Here is a 21,062-nt window from a genome sequence, read left to right on the forward strand (position 1 = left end):
GTAAAATATTTGGGAGTCTTATGCTCTGAATGATCACCCACAGTGAAAAACCAGAGAGCAGAGTGAAGTGATAGGAAGACAGCAGTTTGGGAGGCTGAGGTGGGCAGAACGCTTGAGCCCAGGAGTTCGAGACCAGCCTGGGCAACGTGGCTAGACCTCATCTCTACAAAAAATACAAAAATTAGCTGGGCATGGTGGCACACACCTGCAGTTCTAGCTACTCGGGAGGCTGAGGCGGGAAGAACACTTGAGCCCAGGGAGGTCGAGGCTGCAATAAGCCAGGATTCCACCACTGTACTCCAGCCTGAGTGACAGAGTGAGACCCTGTCACAAAACAAAAACAAAAGGAAGAGCAAATGCAAAGACTGTGAGGTGGGAGTGAGCTTTGAGAGGGACCGTGAGACTGGAGAATAAGGAGGGATGGGACATGGCCATGGTATAGGTATGTCAGAGACAGGCAGGCAAGGCCTCAGGGGGCCTAGGGGGGAGTTCAGACTTTATTCCACATGTTAGGGAACACTTTTGCAGGTTTTTAGGAAGGGGTGTAACATGAACAGATTCACTAATGTTTGAATCTCTGTCCAGCTTCTGTATGGAGATGGTGTGTAGGTATGTGGGAGAGGAAGTGGGAGACCTCTTGGAAGATACTGTCAGAGTCCAGGGGAGGCTGAATGGTGGCAGTGGCTGGGTCAGAATGACTACAGCAGAGATGGAAAAAGTGGAGGATTCAATGTGTGTTTTAAGAGGAGCCAATGGACCTGCTGGTGCTTTGGGCACACAAACAGAAACCTTGAGGCTCATGCTCTGTTTCATGCACTACGTAGTTCACTTGACAAATAAGAATGGGGGAGTGTATCAGTATCAATGTGACTGGGGTGTTGAGACCCAACACTCAGAAACTCAAGGCGGGTGAAATGTAGGGTCTCAGAGCAAAGGATTCCAACCTGTGGCCCATGGGGTCTCTGAAATCATTCCCCAAATGCTGAGAGTCATGAGGATGTCTTTCAGGCAAAAGGATGTACAGAAGCTTTCCTCAGATTTTCAAAGAGGTGTTGACCTCTCCAAGAGGAGAAAACACTAACAAATAGCATTAGACTCCAGAGATCTCCAGAGCTGCCTTCTAGTCTAAGACCTCAGCCTGAGTTCCATGTCTGAGTCTTGCCTTTACCACTCCCACCACCAAGTTTCAAGCTTTTAAAATAATAATGACAATAAAAAAGGCTATGTATTCCAAGCCTGAGCCCCTGGTTGGACAGTGGTGCCATTTACAAAGGTGGGGAAGAAATAGGGAGCAATGGGTTTTGAGGGAGAAATCAATAGTTTTGTCTAGTGCTGATTTAACTCTAAAATCTTGTTTGGTTATCTCTTAATTAGTCTTAAGTTTAGGCTTAGAGAATTGTGAGTAGCCACTTATTCAAGGATTACTTATTCATTCATTCCCCTAATCTCTAAAATTTCAAAGCTCCAGAATGAGGGCTTTGGATTTGCTGTTGACTCCATTGCCTAACTACAGAATGACATTTGTTCATTTCTTCATTCATAAATTCATTCAACAAACACAACTGCCTTCTCAGTCCCAGGCCCTATGCTTGGTCCCAGGGATACAGAGATAAGTGGAACAGAAGCCCTTACCTCAAAGAGCTCCCAGTCTAGTGAGTGGGATGAACACAGATACATCTGATAACAATGATATTCAACAAATATTGAATATCACTGCAGTGGCTCACACCTGCAATCCTGGTACTTTGGGAGGCCGAGGCGGGTGGATCACATGAGGTCAGGAGTTCGAGACCAGCCTGGCCAACATGGTGAAACCCCATCTCTACTAAAAACACAAAAATTAGCTGGGTGTGGATGCAGGTGCCTGTAATCCCAGCTACTCTGGAGGTTGAGATAGGAGAATCGATTGAACCCAGGAGGAGGAGGTTGCAGTGAGCCAAGATTGTGCCATTGCACCCTAGCCTAGGTAACAAGAGTGAAACTCTGTCTCAAGAAAAAAAATAGTGTGTACCTATTATTGAAATGTCTGAAAAAAATGCAATGGTGGAAAAGCTGGGGACAGTCTCTGACCTCCTTTATGAACCTTCAACATCTTGCAAAAGGCAGATCACAATACACTATAATAAGTGTTCTGAGGCTGAAGTGCCAGTGCCATGGAAGCACACTAAGAGGACACACGACTGGACTTTGTACTTGATCACTGGACTGGGCTTAGTACTTAGGGAAGGCTTCCTGAACAAGGCTGAGGGAAGCAAGCTGAAGCAGCAACAGATGAGACCCATGCACTGTGTGATGAAAGATGTGGGTACAGTTATCAGGGAGCAGGGATGTCATAATTACTAACTGCAAAGGTTTCCATAATTGTGTCCCTTAGCTAGGTCTAGAGAAGAGAGAAAGAACAGCCTACAGAAAGAGCCCAGCAGGTGCAGGGAAAGACGAGAAGTTCCATAGGAAGCATAGCATGTGTTAGTGACCGGGGGAAGGTGGCTGGAGCTTGCTGGGTGTGGGTGGCTTCCCTGGATGCTTCCAGACCCTCTGTCAGCACCCAAGACTTTCCCACTTACCCATCATAACAAACCTGGTCTGCAGAGTGGAAAGGCTTTGGCAGGCATTATTCCAAGCCAGACTCAGATACGGAGATAAATCTCCTGAAATATAAATCTGATTAAGCATTTGGAAAAAAACAAAACAAAACAGAAGTGATTTATTGATTGGCAGCTTTCTAGGGCTATTTGTTGCAAGAAGGAAGAAAGTTTTTTTGCACTTATTTTGGTAAACTTTCACTGTTGGCTTCGATTGGCCAGTTCTCCACGCTGGTGAATGAGTGATATTTGGGAACCCACTGGGCTTCCTTGCTTGAATGGCTCTCCCAACAAGCAATCCTTTGTGCTCCTGTTATTTAAACAATTGGATGAACCCGACTTCTCTGGAAAACTTGTTTGGAATACATAGCCTCTTTTGTTAGCATTACTCTTTAAAAAGCTTGAAACCTGGTGATGGAAGTGATAAAGACAAGACTCAGAAATGGAAACTCAGGCTGATGTCTTAGACTAGAAGCCAGCTGTGAAGATCTTTGGAGTCTAATCTCAGCTAGTGGTTCCTCCTCTTGGAGGGATCAACATCTCTTTGAAAATCTGAAGAAAGCTTCTGAGCAGCCTTTTGCCTGAAACACATCCTCACATCACTCAGTATTTGGGAATGTTTTCAGAGACTCTGTGGGCCACACGTTGGAATCCTTTTCTCTGAAACCCAACCCTTAAGCAAGTAAGTATCTCCCCTTTTTTTTTTTTTTTGATATGGAGTCTCGCTCTGTCACCCAGGCTGGACTGCTGTGACACAACCTCCACCTCTCAGGTTCAAGCAGCTCTCCTATCTCAGCCTCCCAAGTAGCTGAGATTACAGCCATGCACCATCATGTCTGGCTAATTTTTGTATTTTTAGTAGAGATGGGGTTTCACCGTATTGGTCAGGCTGGTCTTGGACTCCTGAGCTCAGATGATCCACACCCCTCAGCCTCCCAAAGTGCTGGGATTACAGGCGTGAGTCACTGCACCCAGCCTTTCCCTCTCTTGAGCTTCCCAATGCTGAGTCTCAGCACCCCTGTTCTTGTTTGCCAAGTGAACTAGTACATGAAACAGTGCTGGCAGACACTGGTCCTTCCTTTCTCCAGCCTGCCACATGTCCTAGCTGCCCACCTCCATGATGGTCTTTGACGCCTTGCCTCCCTGTTCGTCTCTCCTCTGCAACCCTCATCACATCTCTTCTCACTGCATTTGGTACCTTTTCCCCAGGATGCCCTCCACCCTTCCCCAATTTCATCTTATGGAGCAGGTCAACAGCACTGCTCAGACATCTTTCATGGCTCCACATGTCCTCTGGCCCCTTGGCCTAGTCTTTGGAGGTCTCCGTAATAGCCCTGCCTCCATCTCTAGATGCACATTTGCTGGTCTCCTGCACATGCTCTATAAACCAACAGGAGCTACCAGCAGGTGCATATCACCTTGCCTTTGCTCATGTTATTCCACTCCAGGAATGCCCTTCTCTCATATCTCTGTCTATCTAAATCTTACCCATCCTAAAGGACCTAGAATAAGTGTGTTGTCCTCTGAATTATTTGTTGTTCACATCATTTAACATTCTTCCTTCTATTCTTTCCACATTCCTGTTTTTAATTAAATAAACAACTATATTCCACCTCTTTTCTAAGTGTCTTAAGGTGGCCCAGATAACAAAAAAAAAAAAAAAAAGGAGACAGGTGAATTAGAGTCCCAGCACACACTTTCTAGCTGTAACCAAATTCCCCCAACTTTCCGTGCCCTATTTTCCTCATCTGAAAAAATGGGAAAAGTCAGAGAGACTCTTTTAAGGGATTACTATGAAAGCAAATGAAATGATATACATAAAGCTAACACAGCACTGCAAATAAGAGAAGGATTCATGTTCCTCATCATCATCACCATTTCACTGTCATCATTGTCATTATCATGGATAAAATGACAGGACATGATTGATATGGGGCAAGGAGACATATACGCCAGGAAACTTAAGCTGAAGGGAAACTACTCAGCTGATGACAGCATCTGGTTTAAGATTCTTGGCAGCCAGGGCAAAAAGGGAGATCATAGCAGTTGTTTTTCATAACTCATGTTGTCTTCTGGGAGGAAGCGGAAGGGGTCATAATAAGAGACAAATGCTTCCCTAGCTCTGGGAACCACATGGGATGGATCTTTTGAGAATGATGGAATGGAAGAGTTCGTTTAAAAGGAGCTCTCTTCTTGACCATTGGCCAGAGGGAAGGACACAGCCCCTTAATCAGAGCTGTCAGCACTATTCCAGGGTGGGATTCTGATGAGGTGGTGGGCATCTGGCACATATTGTGTGCTGCCTTGTGACAACAATTCCTCTTCTGCTACTGGACTATGGGCTGCTTAAGGGCAAGGTCTGTGTCTTACTCATCTTTGTCTCCCCAGTGCCCAGCCGAGTTCCTGGCACTTGGTGGCTATGCAGTGGGTATGAATGAATGAGGGAGTGAATGGTGAATAAGCCATAAAACTGCCACCACCCAGAGGTAGCCAGGATCCAAGCCAAGGTCATGGTCATCATAGGAAGCACAGAATATCAATAACTTAAGACATCGAAGTTTTTTTTCTCATTCTGTCTTAGGTTGCAGAAAAGGGAAATAACGTTTTCTTGAGCACTTTATATGTGCCAGGCTCTGTATTTTAGTCTTCTGCTTTATTTCGCTTTCTTAGCAACCCTTCCCAGTAAATGGTCAATGTTACTCTCATTTTGTAGATGAGAAAGGTGAGGCTCAGAGAGGTTAAGCAATTTGCTCAGGGACAGCCAGCTCAGACGAAGTAGCAAAGCGGGGATAAGAGTTTGATATGGCGTCAAGGTTTGAGTTCTAACCGGAACTACAGGCCCTTCCGAATAGCCCTTCCACGTCTGCTTAGCACCGGGAGCCATGAGTGGTGAAGAAAGATGAATCATGATTAACATCCCACTTCCCGTGTCCCCCTTTGTAATTTAATCTTATGGTTTCGGGAGCTGTGTTGCAGGTTGTGGGAGCCTGCAGAGATGGGCCACCAGTGGTTTGGTTTAATCCCCTTTTTAATATCTTTGTTGCAATGTTATTTCCAATTCAGCTCCCAAGCCACATTAAAAAAAAAAAACCTCTTCCTTAGGGTAAGCCTTCCCTTATTAAACAGATTCAAATGAAAAGTTTTAAAGATAATTTGAACAATAAGAATCACTCTGTAGCTCCCAGCCGAAGCTCCTTTATTGCTGTATTTATTCCCTGGTATTTCCTGTCTCATTCCCCAGCTCACTGAATCCCACCACCCCCCCTCCACCACCCACCGCCCAACACTTCTAGTCCTCACTCAGCTCACCTGTTCCCTAGAGAGAGAATCAGGTGGAGGACCTTGTGGGGAGCAGGGTGTCTCACTTCCACTTGACAATATGCCTTCTAAGGCTGTCTCACCTGCCCTAACAGGCAGGACATTGTTGCAAAGCATCTAGAGGGAAATTTTCGCCGGCTGGGTGTCTGCAAGTGTACTATTGCATCAAAACCAGGGTGGAGAGGTGGGATGTGAGACTGGGGGAAAACAGGGATGTCACAAGTGAAGAAAGAATAGCTGCTCAAAATGCAGATACCTGGCCTCCATTCTAGATCAGTTGAATTGCTATTTCTCCAAGGGTGCTCGAGAATCTGTATTTGAAACAAGCACTGCAGGTGATGTATGCATGTGTATGAAAGGTTCTCTGATACTTTGGAGGAGGGTCAAAGATGATGAAACCTTAGGCTTAAAAGAGAATTGTTCGGCACATCTTTGAAAAGGATGTGTTTCAGAGAAAAGTGTGGAAGGAAGGAAGGAGACTGACCTTTATTGAGTTCTAAGTGTATGTCAGGGACATTTTTTAAAAAATTGAATCTACTATGTGTGAAGACCTTTGGTAAGAAATTAGATGAACGTAAAGTCCAGGCTTGGCATTCAGGGAGCTGAGAGATTTCAGTGTTGCCTCCTTTAACTCTGGGTGAATATCACCATCCCCACTTTGCAGATGAAGAGACCGAGGTCTCCATGACTTCCCCAATTTTACACCTTTAGTAAGCCAGGCTCCTGGCTGTGAATCTGGGGCAGTGGGACTCCAAAGCCTGCAGCCAGGCTTGGCTCTCCCACACCACACTGTCTCAGTCAGAGCTGCTAACATTTGCATAGCGCTCTTTACAATTTACTGAGTGCTTTCACATTCATCATCTCACTTAATCCTCACTGTGGCCTGGAGGGTGGAGGAGGGCTGGGGGTGGGGAGGCCAAAGCTTTCCCCAGACCTCAGCTCAGCCCGCTGCCTCCTACCAGGAAAGTCCCAGGAGACAGAGCTCTTGTAAGGGTTTTCCAGGTACTTTTAGGACACAGGTGCATAGGCCCTGCGACAGCAACTGAATGAATCTGTGGCTTCTCCCAGTTGTCCCTTACCCCTCAGCTGAAAGAAGTCAGCTGGCCGGGTGTGGTGGCTCAAGCCAGCACTTTGGGAGGCTGAGGCAGGTGGATTACCTGAAGTTAGGAGTTCAAGACCAGACTGGCCAACATGGTGAAACCCCATCTCTACTAAAAATACAAAAAATTAACTGGGCGTAGTGGCAGGCATCTGTAATTCCCGCTACTAAGGAGGCTGAGGCAGGAGAATTGCTTGAACTCTGGAAGTGGAGGTTGCAGTGAGCCGAGATCACACCATTGCACTCCAGCATAGGAAACAAGAGCGAAACTCTGTCTCAAAAAATAAATAAGCAAACAAACAAAAAAACACAGAAGTCAGCCTAAGCCCCCCACATAGTGAGAGAGGTAGAATCCACCTTCCTTCCCCGTTTCCTTTCCTTCCTGTTGGTTTTCCAAGCAGGAGGGCCATGGTGGTTTGTGTGTGTGTGTGTATGCGCACGGGTGTAGTGTCTATGTGTACATGGGTGTGTGCATAGGTGTGCAGGTATATGCATGAATGTGTGTATGTGTATGAGTATGTGCATGTGTGCAGGATGTGTGTGGTTGGATGTCTGTGCCTTGCTGTTTCTGTGTGCATGTGTATGTGTGTGTGTGCATGGGTGTATGTACATGGCTGTGGTATATCTGTGTGCATGGTTGTGGTGTGTCTGTGTGCATGGCTGTGATATGTGTGCGTAGCTGCAGTATGTGTGTGCATGTGTGAATGTATGTATTCTTAGTGTGTGTGCATGACTGTGAGTGTGTGGTGCATGGATGTATATGTGCCTGAGTGTGTATGTGTGTGTGTGTGTGTGCATGTGTGTGTGGGTGTGGCTGTGGTGTGTATGTGGTGAGAGGGTACCTGGGCAATTCAGTGAATCCTGAATCCGGAGGAGAAGGAAGATGGAGGAAGACACAGGCAGCTTGGCAGAGGTGACCACCTCCCTTCCCTCCACACTGGGCAGGGGCCACACTGGGAGCTGTGACATGTACCAGAGAAATAGGTCTCTGATCAGAGAACATGGGTCTCTGATCCCTATGCAGACAGGTAGACTCAGAAATGCCCACTGGCCTTGGCCTGAGCCAGGGTGGGGGTCCACTGGGGAAGATGCTAGGCTGGACGCCAGAGTCACTGCTTACATGATAAGGGGCCTCTCCTAGCTTGGAGCCTTTGGTGCCCTCCCTTTCCCTCACTGCCACACCTCCTGCAAGTCCCCATGCTGGACACCTGCCTGTCCAGTGAGTTCTGCCTTCTGCTGCCTCATCCTCCTGGCTCTTGGCTGGATCCTGGCCTCTGGCACTCCCTGAAACTGAGGCTCAGAGAAGGGAAGTGAACTGTAGAAGGTCACCCTTCAGAAAGGACATATCTGGGCTTTGAATCCAGTTCTCCTGACTGCAAAGCTCTTGCTCTTTCTCCTTTTTCCACTGTTAGGGGAAGTGGAGGGCAGGGGGTAAGAGGGGAGATTTGGGCGTCACGTGGGTCTAGGGCCCAATCCCACCCCAATACTTATTCTCTAGGGTCAACTTGAATACATCTTTTAACCTTCCTGAGCCTCAATTTCCTCTTTCTCTATTGGGAAGGAAGATGCTCTGTATCCCTCATGGTTGTGGTAGGGACAAGTGCCACCTGTAAAACCAGCACCTAGCAAACTCCTCATAAATACTGGTTCAGGCCCCAGTCTCCTCCTGTCACTCCTCTAGATTTTCTGGAGAGAAATAACCCTCGCTCTTGGAAACCAGAGCCTGAAACCTCCCTGCCTAAATCTCTCCAGTGGTTTCCCTGCGCTTTTCCTTAGCATCACTTCCAAGGCCTGGCAGATTCTGAGTCCTGCTTTTACCTCTAACTACTCCCCTCCATCTCCATTTATGTGCCCCACCCCTAGAACATTATTCCCACATGATGCACCAGCTCTTTCCCACCTTATGGTCTTTGCACATGCTGTTCCCTGCGTCTGGCAAGCTCTTCTTTGCATTCATTACCTGGGTTAGTCCTTATTCTCCTTTATGCCCCAGCTTAAAAGACAAATATGCAAAGAAGCCTTGTCTGCTCTCCTAACTTAGGTACCTATCACTACTATTCTCACACACAGTATTTCACCATTGGTTTTCAGAGCAACATAGCTAGTAGTTAAGAGAGAGGCATCGGAGCAAGACTGCCTCAGATTACAGCTTTGTCCCTTAGTAAGTCTGTGACCATAGGAAAATTACTTAGCTTCTCTGTTCCTTGGCTTCTTCATTTTGAAAACTGGGATGACTGTACCTATCTGTGACAAGAAGCTTTTGATATCTAACAAATCACCCCAAACCTTCGTGGCTGAAAACTGTGACTTATTTAGCTCTGATTTCTTTAGTTTGGCAATTTAGGTTTGGTTCAGCAGGGCGTTTTGCTGTGGGCTGGGCTTGGCTGAACTTGGCTCATGATCACCCATGCATCTGCACTTAGCTAGGTCTGGGTTGGCTGATGCAACTTGGAGTTTTCCTCTGTGTGACCTGTTATCCTGGGCTTGTTCACATGGAGGTTGCAAGTCCCAAGAGAGATACAAAACTAAGCCCTAATTCCCAAACACTTTTCAAGCCTCCACATTTTACAAATGAAGATGAGAGGGAATTACCAAGGAGTATGGATACGGGAAGGTGTGAATAAAATGGGGGCCAGTACTATAATTAGTCTACCACACTACCCCACTGGGGCTGTTGGGGGGATTAAAATGAGAGTTTTGCATGTAAAGTGCTTAGCACAATGCCTGGCTTGTTAGCACTAAATAAATAATTAACCTTTCTTATTATTTTGTGAAATAGGACCTGAGGCTTTGACACATTAGGTAGCTTCCTTTAGGACAGCCGCTAGCCCCATTAAACAGTGGGGATTTGAATCTAGTTTCTACCTCCTTCCAGGGACTGACCTCTTAACTAGTATGCTGTGCTGCTCCACTCACATAGACATATAATAGCAGAAACTCACCCAAAGCCACAAGGTCAGTCTGCAGATGGACCACAGTTCAAGCCCAGGTCTGTGCCCAACTCTAAAGCCCTCCACTTCACTCTGATCAGCCAGGTTGCCTTGGGTACTGTGTTTGTCATTGGTCTAAAATCTCATAGCTAGAAGAAAATATTTGTTTTGGTATCCTCCTCCAGCACTAACAATTTTCTGCTTGCATTTTTCTGTTGTTTGGCTCAGATGAATAGCAGTTTTCATCTTTGCTCTGTGTTATCATGTACACAGAACTGCTGTTGAGGAGCTAACAGCATGCTTGCTTAGTCATTATTCTGGGAAGGGGTGCCAACCAGTCAATAGCCTTTATTTTTGTATGACTCTACACCACAAATGCAGAAATAATGCACAGCATCTGAGTATGGAGCTACCATCAGACAACTATCATTTCTGGAGCTGGTCAAAGCAGAGGTGGCACTGCGTGGAGCTGGAGCCGCAGAACTGATTCTGACTTGCTTCCTTTGTCAGTAGCCCAGGAGCTGGGTTAACTTCCCTGAGTGATTCACTGTACTAGTCTGTGATAGATCTGGTAGTGTTCACCAACCCAAAAGAGAAAGCAAACAGCACGGGAGAGGTGCCAGGACTGGCAAAACTTAGGGGGGAAAAAGGTAGATTGCAGGAAGTGGGGGTGAGCAAGCCTAACCTTGAACCCAGCAAAGTGGTGGGGTGGCCACAGAATTTTTCTGTGAACCCCAAGGTGGTTCCTTAAGGTTAATGCAGGTTCTGTGTGGGGTCTGCCATGGGACGGCCTTGCAGAGTTTGGAAGCCCTTACCACCGGGTCAAGCAGGATGGTCATTGCCATCTGATCGGCTCACAGGGATGCCAGACCAGAGATGGGATGTGAGATGGAAGGACAGAAAATGGATCCAAAGCCAGACACGTCGCCACCAGCTCTTAGAGGCCTTGACATGGGTAAAGGCAAGTGAGTTTGTTCAGTCATTTATTCAACAAATCCCGACTGAGCTGGAATGATGTGCCAAACACTGTTCTAGGTTTGGAGGAGATAAAGTCCCTGCCCTTGTGGGGAGTAAAGACACAAAAAAGATATTACTAAAGTAGATGATGGTAATCAATACTGTGAAGAAAATAAACAGATTGATGGAGTAAGGTGGGGGAAGGACACTTTTAAATAACAGGCAGGAAAGGCTACTTTCCGACTGTGACACTGGAACTGAGACCTGAACGATAAGGTGAGATTGCAAGGAGAAGCATTCCATAGGAAGTGCAAAGGCCTTGGGGCCGTAATGAACTTAGCATTTCAAGTAGATAAAAGGACAACATGGCTGGAAGAGGGAGGAGATGGGGCCAATTTGTGTAGTGCTCTGGGCATCATAAAGGAGTTTAGATTTTATCCTGTGCATAATGAGAATCCACAGGAGGAGTTTCAGTAGGAGAATGGTTTGATCTGAGTTCTGAGAATGTCCCAGCTCTGCAGGCATGCAGTTTTCTAGAATAAATAAGAACAAACAGATCTTGTTTTCTTGAAGTGGAGGGGCATGGTGGGAGGAAACCCTGAATCAGGGACTTTTAACTGTGAGGCAAATCCTCATTGCAGCGAAGTGTTTGATAAAAGCTCTTGGGAGGGAATGGAGATGGGATGACGGTGATGGGGTTGATTTATTCCCCCAAAGTGTTGATCCAGGATTACTGTCAGCCTGGGAGGAGAGTCTCTGGTAGTGTCCCTGAGGCTCTGCCCCAGACTCTCTCCTGTTCAACATTTCTATTTGTAAATTGGCAAAAGACTCAGAAGATGTGCTCATCAGACATGCAGCTGACATGGAGCTGTCAGTGACAGCTAATGCCACAGATGACAGGCTCAAGATTCACTGTGATGATCCTCCACAGGCTGGAGTGATTGGGATGAAACCGACAATATTCCTGATTGCATTCAGATTGGAGAACAAAGCCTGCCCAGGAATCTGGGAGAACTTGCTGGATAAAGATCTCCTGAAAGGAAGCCCAGGCTGGAGGTGGGGAGGAATTAGTGGAGGGAGCTGGACGCAGCCAACTCCCTACATAAGCTTCCTTCCTCTGAGTGACAAGGTCCTTAGCCTTTCAAGGTCATTCTTCCCATCTGTAAAGTGGGGATGATTCTGGCTACTTCCCAGGCATATGGGGAGGATTAAACATGAACACATATGTGGATGCCTGGCTTTCTGTCTGGCCTGTAGTAGGCTCAAGACATATGCGAGGGAAATATGAATTTGTAGAGGCTGGCAAGAGGAAGACAGATATCCTGTGGTAACCTTTCAAGGCCATGTAGCCGGGCTTATAGCTGTGGCAGGCCCCTATATTCTTGGCACACCAGTGCTAGCTTTCCAAGAGCCCCATTGGTTCCTGCGGTATGTCCAAAGGAGAATGGCCTGGAGGGGTCAGGTCTGAAAGCCATATCTCCTGAAAGCCATCATGAGTTCAGACTGGAGAGAAGGAGGTGGTTGCAGGTCGGGGGTGGGGGACATGAATGTTTCCTTAAACACCACAAAGGCTTCAGTGTGGGTAACAGTGGGGCAGATGCTTTTTTCATTGCTCTAGATGCCTGTGAGGAGAAGTTGTGCAGAGGCACATATGGGTGTCTCATAACTAAGATCTAAACATTGATAATTACATTATGATAATTATCCTGTGAGCATTTCTCGAGGGCCCACTACATACGCAGCTTGTGCTAACTGTTTTGCACAACTTATAGAATGCTCACAGTCTAACCTTGACAGATGAGGAATATTAAGGTGTAGAAGGTAGCTCTTGAGAGGCAGAGTAGGAATTCACACTCAGCCCCTGCTAGTTCCTCTGCCAGCCTGGCTTCTGGTTGGGGAGGGCAGGAGTGACCTCCCAGGTGCTGAGAAGGGACCATTGTGGGGAGTTTTTTGGTACAGGAATCTCAGGGCCCTGTGAGGCTTCTAGAAGCTACTCTTGACCATGTGTGTGTAATATTTGTAAAAATAAACCAGAAAGCAAACACAGACAAATAGAATGATCAGTGTATGATGACCCTCTGTAACCATTACCTGGCTTTAGCAATGATCAACACATGGCCAATCTTGTTTCCTCTATTACTTCCTCTCTCTTCTTTCCCTCCTCCTGCTGGATTAATTTTAAAGGCAGTCCCAGGCATCATTTTCTCTGTAAATAGGATGTACCTCTAAGAGATAAGGACTCTTTGTTGTTGTTAAGTATAACCACAATAACATTATCACAATTTTTAAAAATTAACATAATTGTACTGTGTCTTTCTAATTCAGTGAAGTGACTGGTGTATGGCTTGCTTTGCAAAGTATTTGGGGAGGGGAGGCAAAACCTAGTCCTTCAAATGTCTGATTCCTGTGACTTGAGACTCACCTGTTCCTTTTGAGGTGGATGGTGAAGAAGAAGAAGAGGAGGGGGCTCTAAAACTTTAGACCGTGGATTGGCAGCCCCTTCATTCTGATTGTTCTCAGGGGACACAGCCGGGAAAGTGAGGCCTATTTATAGGCCTAAGTCTAGACATGGGAAGGAGGCAAAGGAAGGGAAGAGGTGACAAGCTAGGGAAAGGGGACAAAAGAGAGAATGTAGGGAAGGAGAAAATAATAGAAAGTGACCTTGCTGCGCACACAGATCCAATGGCCCTCCAGGAGCCGGCCAGGACCAGCCCACACTAGCTAATGCTCACAGCTGACATTGACTGAATATTTCCTGTGCACGGGGCACTGTGCTGAGCTCACATACCAGTGACCTCACCCAACGCTCTCAACCATCCCATGAGGCAGTGATGTTACTTGTCATACCCATTTTACAGGGGAGGACCCTGGGGTTCCAGGGTCTGACATGAGAAGAGCAGTGATGCCTGGATTCAAACCCAGGTCTGTTTGGCTGGAGTTTGCTTTTTGCAGGCATTACTCTCTGCCTCCAAGCACAGTGAGGTTCCATGTGGGGCTAATGTTCACAAAATATGCTGTCTTGGCTGCTGGACTATTGGTACATTCCCATGTCTTTAGTACTTAGCTCTTCCCCAAGCTCCCCAAGCACCCTGGGGGCATCAAGTCTTTGCCTCAGAACTCATCAGTACCCAGGGACTAAAAGTTTCCTGTCTGGCACAGCAGGAAGTCACTAGGACTATAGACTGTGTCCATTCTGATTGACTTAAATGCAGTGACTATTCCCCTGGGTCTGTGTATGGTGTGACATGTGAGTTGTGTGCCTGCCTGTTTCTGTTCACGTGTGTGTATGTGCGTGTGAGCATGCATGCACGCGTGTACACAATGAGCATTACCAGGAAGGCATAGACCCTGCTGGAGGCATTCCATGGTCACCCCCTTGGAGTCTCATCGTACCCTCTGAGAGGGTGGCCAGAGCTGGAATGTGTGCTGGGCCTCCAGACTGCAAAGCGTAAACCACAGCAGCTGAGCCCCACTGTGGGGCTCCTGGATTTTTTCCCTTGGGTCTTCTTCATCATCTTCTCCCTCAGTCCTCCCATGATAGTGGGCTGAGCAGTTTCAAGAATGCTTTCTGTGGGCCACCTCACCCACCTCTCATAGGAGCCCATTGAGTGGGGACAGCAGACGGTTCTAGGCTGGTGGCCCTGGTCCTCTTAGGAGCACTAAGCAGGAAGGTGGCTACTTGCCAAGGATGCTGGTGAGGTGGGCAGGGACACCAGCCAGGCCAATAGGATTGCCATCCTCTCCACACCTGGAGAGAAGTGGCAACCAGGAGCCTAGAAGCTAGGGGATCATCAGGTGCTATCAGGCAGGTGCTGACAAGCAAGGGTGCAGTGGAGGACCCAGGGTCCAAGGTACAGGTTGAGGCCAGTATTTAGACACAGGGAGACACCAGTGAATCAGTGCAGGGACCACCCAACTGCTGGTGCTGCCCATGAAGTGAGGCCCAGTGCAGAGGCTGTGATTGGGTCAGAGGCCATGCCAGAGTGAACACGGGTATCCAAGAGGCTACTCTAGGGGACCCAGGGGCAGGAACCAACCAAGGCTGATGGTGGTGTAGACATGAGAGCTGACCTTTGAATCACCCTTACTCTGTGTCAGACACCATCCAAAGTGCTTTGCACCTCTATGATACTCCTAGTAGTGAGAGAAGGAGACAGAATACCAAGATGCTGAACAACCTGCCCAAGGTCACACAGATGGGAAGTGACTGGGTCAGAGTGTAAGCTCAGGCTCTCCACTCTATCATGCTGCAGTGAGGTAATGGGGGCTGCACTACGCTCCTGGGGGCTCCTCAGGGCTCAGTCCCAGCACCCTGGACTGCACACTTAGAGCTGATGGCTGGTTCCTGGCCCCTTTGGTGCTGGACAAAATTCCCCAGTGAACCTCTTCTCTGGTCTTTCATTGCTTCAGGTCCTGAGCATGAAGAATAGGAGGGATGGACTAGAATTAAGGTTCAGTGAGGCTGTGACTTGCCCTAGCTCACTCAGCAAGGTTGATGGGAGAGGACCCAGGTTTCCCCATCATGCTCTCAGTGCTGCATCCTGCCGGTGTGGTGCAGAGCCCTGTGGGGGTCCACTGTGTGTCCACTGGGTTCTCTTACCAGGAAGTGTGTTTTTGTCATGTTATGTATCCACCTCCCTTTTCTGGGGCCTATGTCCTGCTGCAGAGCCACACCTTCGTGAGCTGGCACTAACACCGTCTGTCTCTCTGACCCATTTGCAGAGCTCTGGAGCTCAGCAGTGACAAAGATGAGATCTCCCTGTTGGTAGAACAGGAGTTCCTGAGCCTCACCAAAGAGCACTCGATCCTGGTCAAAGAGAGCTCTGAAGAGCTGGAGGCACCCGGCAGCTCTCCCGAGGGGACCAGAGAGGTGGCTCCCTGCATTCTTGCCCCTCCTGTAGTGGCAGACGGTAATGAGTGCCCCAGAGCCTCCATCATTGTCGGCGACAAGCTTCCCAAGCAGAAGATGGCCACATCCATTAATGGCAGCAGACAGGACTGTGATTCTGCCATGTCTGCTGTCACAGACATACTGCGTGCCACCAAAGTCAAGAGCCGCAAGGGGACAGATGACAGGGACTGCATCCTAGGTGCCTCCAACTTGGAGGTCAGCAAGCTTCTGGCCCAGTTCCCACTAAAGTCCACTGAGGCATCCAAGGCCCCTGACAACAAGAAGGTGCTGGAGGAGACAAGGGTCATAAAGGACTTCCTACAGAACAACATGTTCAGTGGCCCTGGACTCAGGGAGCCCATGGAGCTGAGCCCATTTCTGCTGCCACCTCCCCCACCTCCTCCTGCACCCCAAGACAAGCTCCCTGAGCTCTTTGCTCAGAAGAGGCAGCTCCCAGTGTTTGCCAAGATCTGCTCCAAGCCAGAGGCTGACCCTGCTGTGGAGAGGCACCACTTGATGGGTGAGTGGGGCTGGAACTGGGGTAGAGTGGGTATGCAACGAAGAGGTCCCTCCCAAGAAGCCATCAGGACTGCAGCATGTACATAAAGCATCTTTGTGCAAAGCAGGACAAAGCAGCCTCTCTGGTGGGCACAGCCCCAAGGGACAAGCTGTTTTCAACCACCTTCTTTTGCTGGGTGCCCCTGTGCAGAGCACAGTTTTTGTGAGCAAACCCAGAGGCCCTGATCTCAACATACTTTGAGAAGAGAAATAAGAGCCATATAGTAACTGGCTTAATTTTGGAATCAAACAGGTATCCAGAGTGCATTGAAGGAAGTGTTTACCCTAGATGGCTTCAGGGCAAAACTGCAGCATGGGGATGCCAAGATGTATAGAGGAGAAATTTGATTGGTAGCTGGGATCACTTGGCATCTGTCTCATGGAGGCACCTGTTCTGGACGTGAGGCCTGGTCCTCCATCTCTGGTGTAGCAGGGTGGATACATAAATTATCCAGGCACAGTGCAGACTGTTGACTCTGGAATCTGTTTCCTGGGACTTACTTTATTGAAGAGGTCACATTCTTCCCAGGAAAGCCAGCCACCACCCAAGATTCTCCTACTTTATGCCCAGAATTCTGTGTGTTGTTCTGATACAACCAGTCATACTATAAGGTTCCAAGAAGGTAGACTGATGGCCATGGCCATTGCCTAGGGTCAGCAGTCACTAGGAGAGTTACCATACTCCTGTGAGCCAAAAGAACAATTCCCTCTGGGCTATGAGCATGGATGGGTAAGCCAGAGATGCCCGTATCGGGAGGGTCCAAATTCATCTCCCTGAGAAAATAAGAGCAAGGTTGTCTAGAATATTCTGTGTCCTGGAGCATTGCAGGAAGGCCAAGGAATCAGAGCCATGGATAGCAAGCTGGACTCTGGGTCCTGGACAGGGCTCTAGGAGCCAGAGGGCTTTAGGATGAGGGGCTGTGGGAGAGAGAGAATTGAGCTCTTCCCAGAGGGGAGAACTTCCTCCTACCTTTTCTCCCAGAGGGACCCATGGATACTTCCCTGTTGGACGTGGCTGCTGGATTGGAAGCATTTCTGTACTACCCACCCTGCCCACCATTGGTGCATGTCTGTGTGTACAAAAGTGTGTGCCAAAAGGAGTTTTGAAGGTTTGAGTGTATTTGTTAGAGAAAACGCAGGAGTGGTGCATTTAAGTATGTCTGTGTACACTTTTGTGCATGTGTCTGTCACGTGTGTAGTTGTGTACGTGTCACTTAGTCAAAAGAACAACAGATAGGAATGTGTATGTATCTGTGTGCCCAGACCTTGTAAGAGGGAGCTTCGTAGATGTTTAAGGTGCCTGTAAATGTGAGTGGGAATCTGCAGGTGCACAGGTCTCTGGGGAAAGGGTTATTATTAGTGAGTACTGTTATTTCAGCTCACTGGCTAGGGTCTGAATTCGGCAACCAGAGAAACTCCTGGAAGAGTCTCCAGGAATTTTTTTTGCTAAAAATGTTGTTTCCTCCTAAATTGGCCCAGGCTAGAGCAACTCTTTCCTTGGCTGGGATGGTGCTAGGAAGACAGGCTTAGCCTCCAAGCTCAGCCCCCAAGCCACTTGACTAGGGGGCCAAAAGCTGGTGGGATCAGGTCTATTATCAACAGATAACACTGAGGCACAGGTCCTTTCTGGCTGCAACTAGAGAGATCCCAGTGACTGCTGTGGGCCAGTGCACCCAGTGGGTGACCAGGTTTCAATTCCCACAAGCTTTTTTTGCTGGGTACAAAAGAAGTGAGGATCTGTGATGGTCCCAAAAGTACCTCTGCATTGGGAGAATAAATGCTCAGTCTCTTCGGAGAGAGACCTGGGTCTGCCACCAATCTTGCCCCTGCTCCACATTCCAGCCATATCCAGTGATTCATGATGATTCTTTGATGCTTTCAGGCTTTTGCCCATAGTTATCCATGTCTGCCATGACTTCCTCCCCAATACCCCTAGATGTAAGGCCTTGCTGAAACCCTACTTCCTTCTGGAAGTAACCTTCTCAGACAGAAGCAGTCTCAGCCACCCTGTTTTCCCATTTCTTCCCTCTGCCACCTCGTGGTGTTCATCTGCCTTGTCCTGGAGCTATTTCTGGGCATGTCTCTCTCTTTTTCCTTGTTATGAACTCCTGCTGGGCACAGTCTGGCTCTGACTCACAACTGTGTCCCCAGCACTCAGGTCAAGGCCTGGCACTGACAAGTGAGCTGAATCACCTGTGAGTAATAAAACAAAAGTAAAATCCAGGATGAGAGACCACAAAGTGTGTGGCTCAGACCACATGTTCTGTAGAAATGTGTGTCTCCCTCACTAAACCATGTGCTCACTGAAGGCAGAAACTGCATCCAAGACATCCTTCTCTCCTCAGCCTGGCACTGTGGATGGTTGGAGAGAAGGAAGGGTGGGAGGAAGGAGGAAGGGTAAGGAAAGAGAGGAAAGAAAAAGCTAATTGGAAGAAAGAAATGATGGAAGGAAGGATGAAGGGGTGGATGGATGCAAGGAAGGTAGAAAGATAAAGATGGGATAGACGGATGGATGGGCAGATGGATGGATAAGTAGATAGAAGGAAGAAAGACAAAGATGATGGACAGATGAGTGGATGAAAGGACAGATGGATGGATGAAGAGATGGATGGATAGATGATGGATTGATGGATGCATGAGACTGGGGGATCAGAATAGGCAGGGGCCAGGGAAGATTTCAGGGAGAGACTGGGATTGTATTTGGCTGAAAGAGAGTCCCCCAGAGTGGCCCAAGCCTCAGGTGTGTATTACAGAGGATTCATCATTTAATCCACAGAATGGTGCTTCCAGCATCCAGCCCTTGGCCTTCTAGAGGCATTAACTCAGTTTCTCTCTTCCTATAGAATGGAGCCCTGGCACCAAGGAGCCAACAAAGGCTCGAGAAAGCCTATTTCTCAGCCAGTGGCCCCAGAGCCAGAAGGACACCTGTGGTGAGGAGGGTTGCTGTGACCCAGTGGGCACCACATCACTTCCCCTGCCTCCCAAGAAACCTGCATGTCCAGCCGAGAAGAACCTACTCTATGAGTTCTTTGGGGCCACCAAGACCCCAAGCGGGCAGCTGAAACTTCGAAACAAAGTGGAAGTGGATGGGCTGGAGCTGAAAGGTAAGCTCACCTACCCAGGGAGGGGCTGCAGGGGAGGGAGTTGCAGCGACCCTCACAGGCTTCAGGTGGCTCTGTCACCAAGTGGCTGTCTCATCTATAGGAAATTCACTGTCTTTCTATAGTTGTCAGTTTTAAAACCTACAAAATGGGAAAAATGACTTTCTCCCTATATCCCTTCTTGGGAATACAGTTGCTAGAGAAATGTGGTTGGCTTTCAAGGGTCATATCAACATTATTAATAGTCACTTCTGAATATAGCCCTGATCCAGCATGTATTATATCCTCTGAAATTGCCCAAGCCAAAACAAAAAATCCTTGCTTTAGATTATTTCTACATTGAGATTATGTTCCTGCTTTCTCTTCCTTGCCCTCCTACAACTGTTCTAGTCATACCTCTTTTTCCAAAAGGATGCCAATAAGGGGGAAACAGAGGACCCATTTCTGAATTTGTAAGACCCCACGAAGTCTTGTAGAAAGGAAGAATCCAGGATTCTTATCTTGAAACAACTCAATCTAACTTCATTCGTTTAGACCAATTTTGAGTCACTGCATGCTGAATTTAATGTTTTGAAATATTTAATGTTTTAAAATATTTTTTTAAATTCCCATATAGATACAACAACCTGTGCAAGTTTCTTAGTGTTGCCAAATATATATCCTTAGGGAGGGGCTGCTTTAATTATTTGATAAGGATGAATTCCAATGGCATAGCAATGGTTCATATAAAGTTGGATTTTTCTAAAGCAGTTGAAAGAATTTCATTTTGTAAGTAGGTGATATATAGCCCTAGCAATCTGGTTTATTGTATTTCCTTGCTAAACTGCCTTCTTTACTAGTGAATGATGGAAAGAAAAGCTCCAAGCCAGACCTACTGGGAATTTCATCCCTTCCAAATTGGCAAGGCATGAACTAATGATGTTTACCTATAGTTGGAAATGTACTAGAACTTTGAAGAACCCTCTTGGAGCTTAAGGAATCTGACCTGTGAGACTGAATCCCCAGGGAAGTTGTGATGCGGAAGGTGTCCTGGCCTCTCCCTGCCTCCATCCCTGATCCACTTTACCTCTCCTGTGACTTGCAGTTAACGCACCTGTGACGGTTGCTGACAAGAACAACCTGAAGCACACAGGGAATGTTTTCACTCCGCACTTTGCTACAGCCTTGACCTCAGCAACCCTGAACCAGCCATTCTGGCTCAACCTGAACTATCCACCTCCACCAGTGTTCACGAACCCCTCCACCTTCCTGCAGTATCAGGTCAGTGAGCGGGCCTGGCTCTCCTGTGGATATCCACGGGTTTTTAGGCCACAGAGGAGGTGTGGCTGGCAGGGGGCCTATTTCACAAAGAGCCTCTAGACTCTGAATGCCTTCCCTACATGAAAGAGGCTTCGCAGGGGCTATGGTAGGGCATTGTCAACTTGTCAGCTTGTCCATTATTTTTTTCACTGTAGTCACATTAGACCTACCCCTTTGTTTATGTGCACGCGTGCACACATCTACACACACATATGTATATAGAGTCCTAACTTTCTATTGTCTGAATTCCAGTTTACGCTGTGCCCTTCACTGAGAGCCTCGTTTTGCTGGTTGTGGCTGGTTTAGTGCTTGGGCTCCCAGGAGAAG

The 21,062-nt window shown here is 47.6% G+C and overlaps 1 protein-coding gene across 2 annotated transcripts in view; it reads left to right on the forward strand.

Annotated features, from left to right (window-relative positions):
* Positions 1-21,062, forward strand: part of C11H1orf94 (chromosome 11 C1orf94 homolog) — a 50,537-nt gene that overhangs the window by 15,754 nt on the left and 13,721 nt on the right. For both annotated transcript variants that reach the window (XM_010348105.3, XM_003937540.4), the window contains exons 2-4: positions 15,609-16,297; positions 19,179-19,439; positions 20,521-20,696. In XM_010348105.3, coding sequence (XP_010346407.1) covers positions 15,853-16,297; positions 19,179-19,439; positions 20,521-20,696 — 882 coding nt within the window. In that variant the 5' untranslated portion in view covers positions 15,609-15,852. The remainder of the gene's footprint in view (positions 1-15,608; positions 16,298-19,178; positions 19,440-20,520; positions 20,697-21,062) is intronic.

This window comes from Saimiri boliviensis, chromosome 11 (genome assembly GCF_048565385.1).
Source record: "Saimiri boliviensis isolate mSaiBol1 chromosome 11, mSaiBol1.pri, whole genome shotgun sequence".
Taxonomy (NCBI): Eukaryota; Metazoa; Chordata; class Mammalia; order Primates; family Cebidae; genus Saimiri; species Saimiri boliviensis.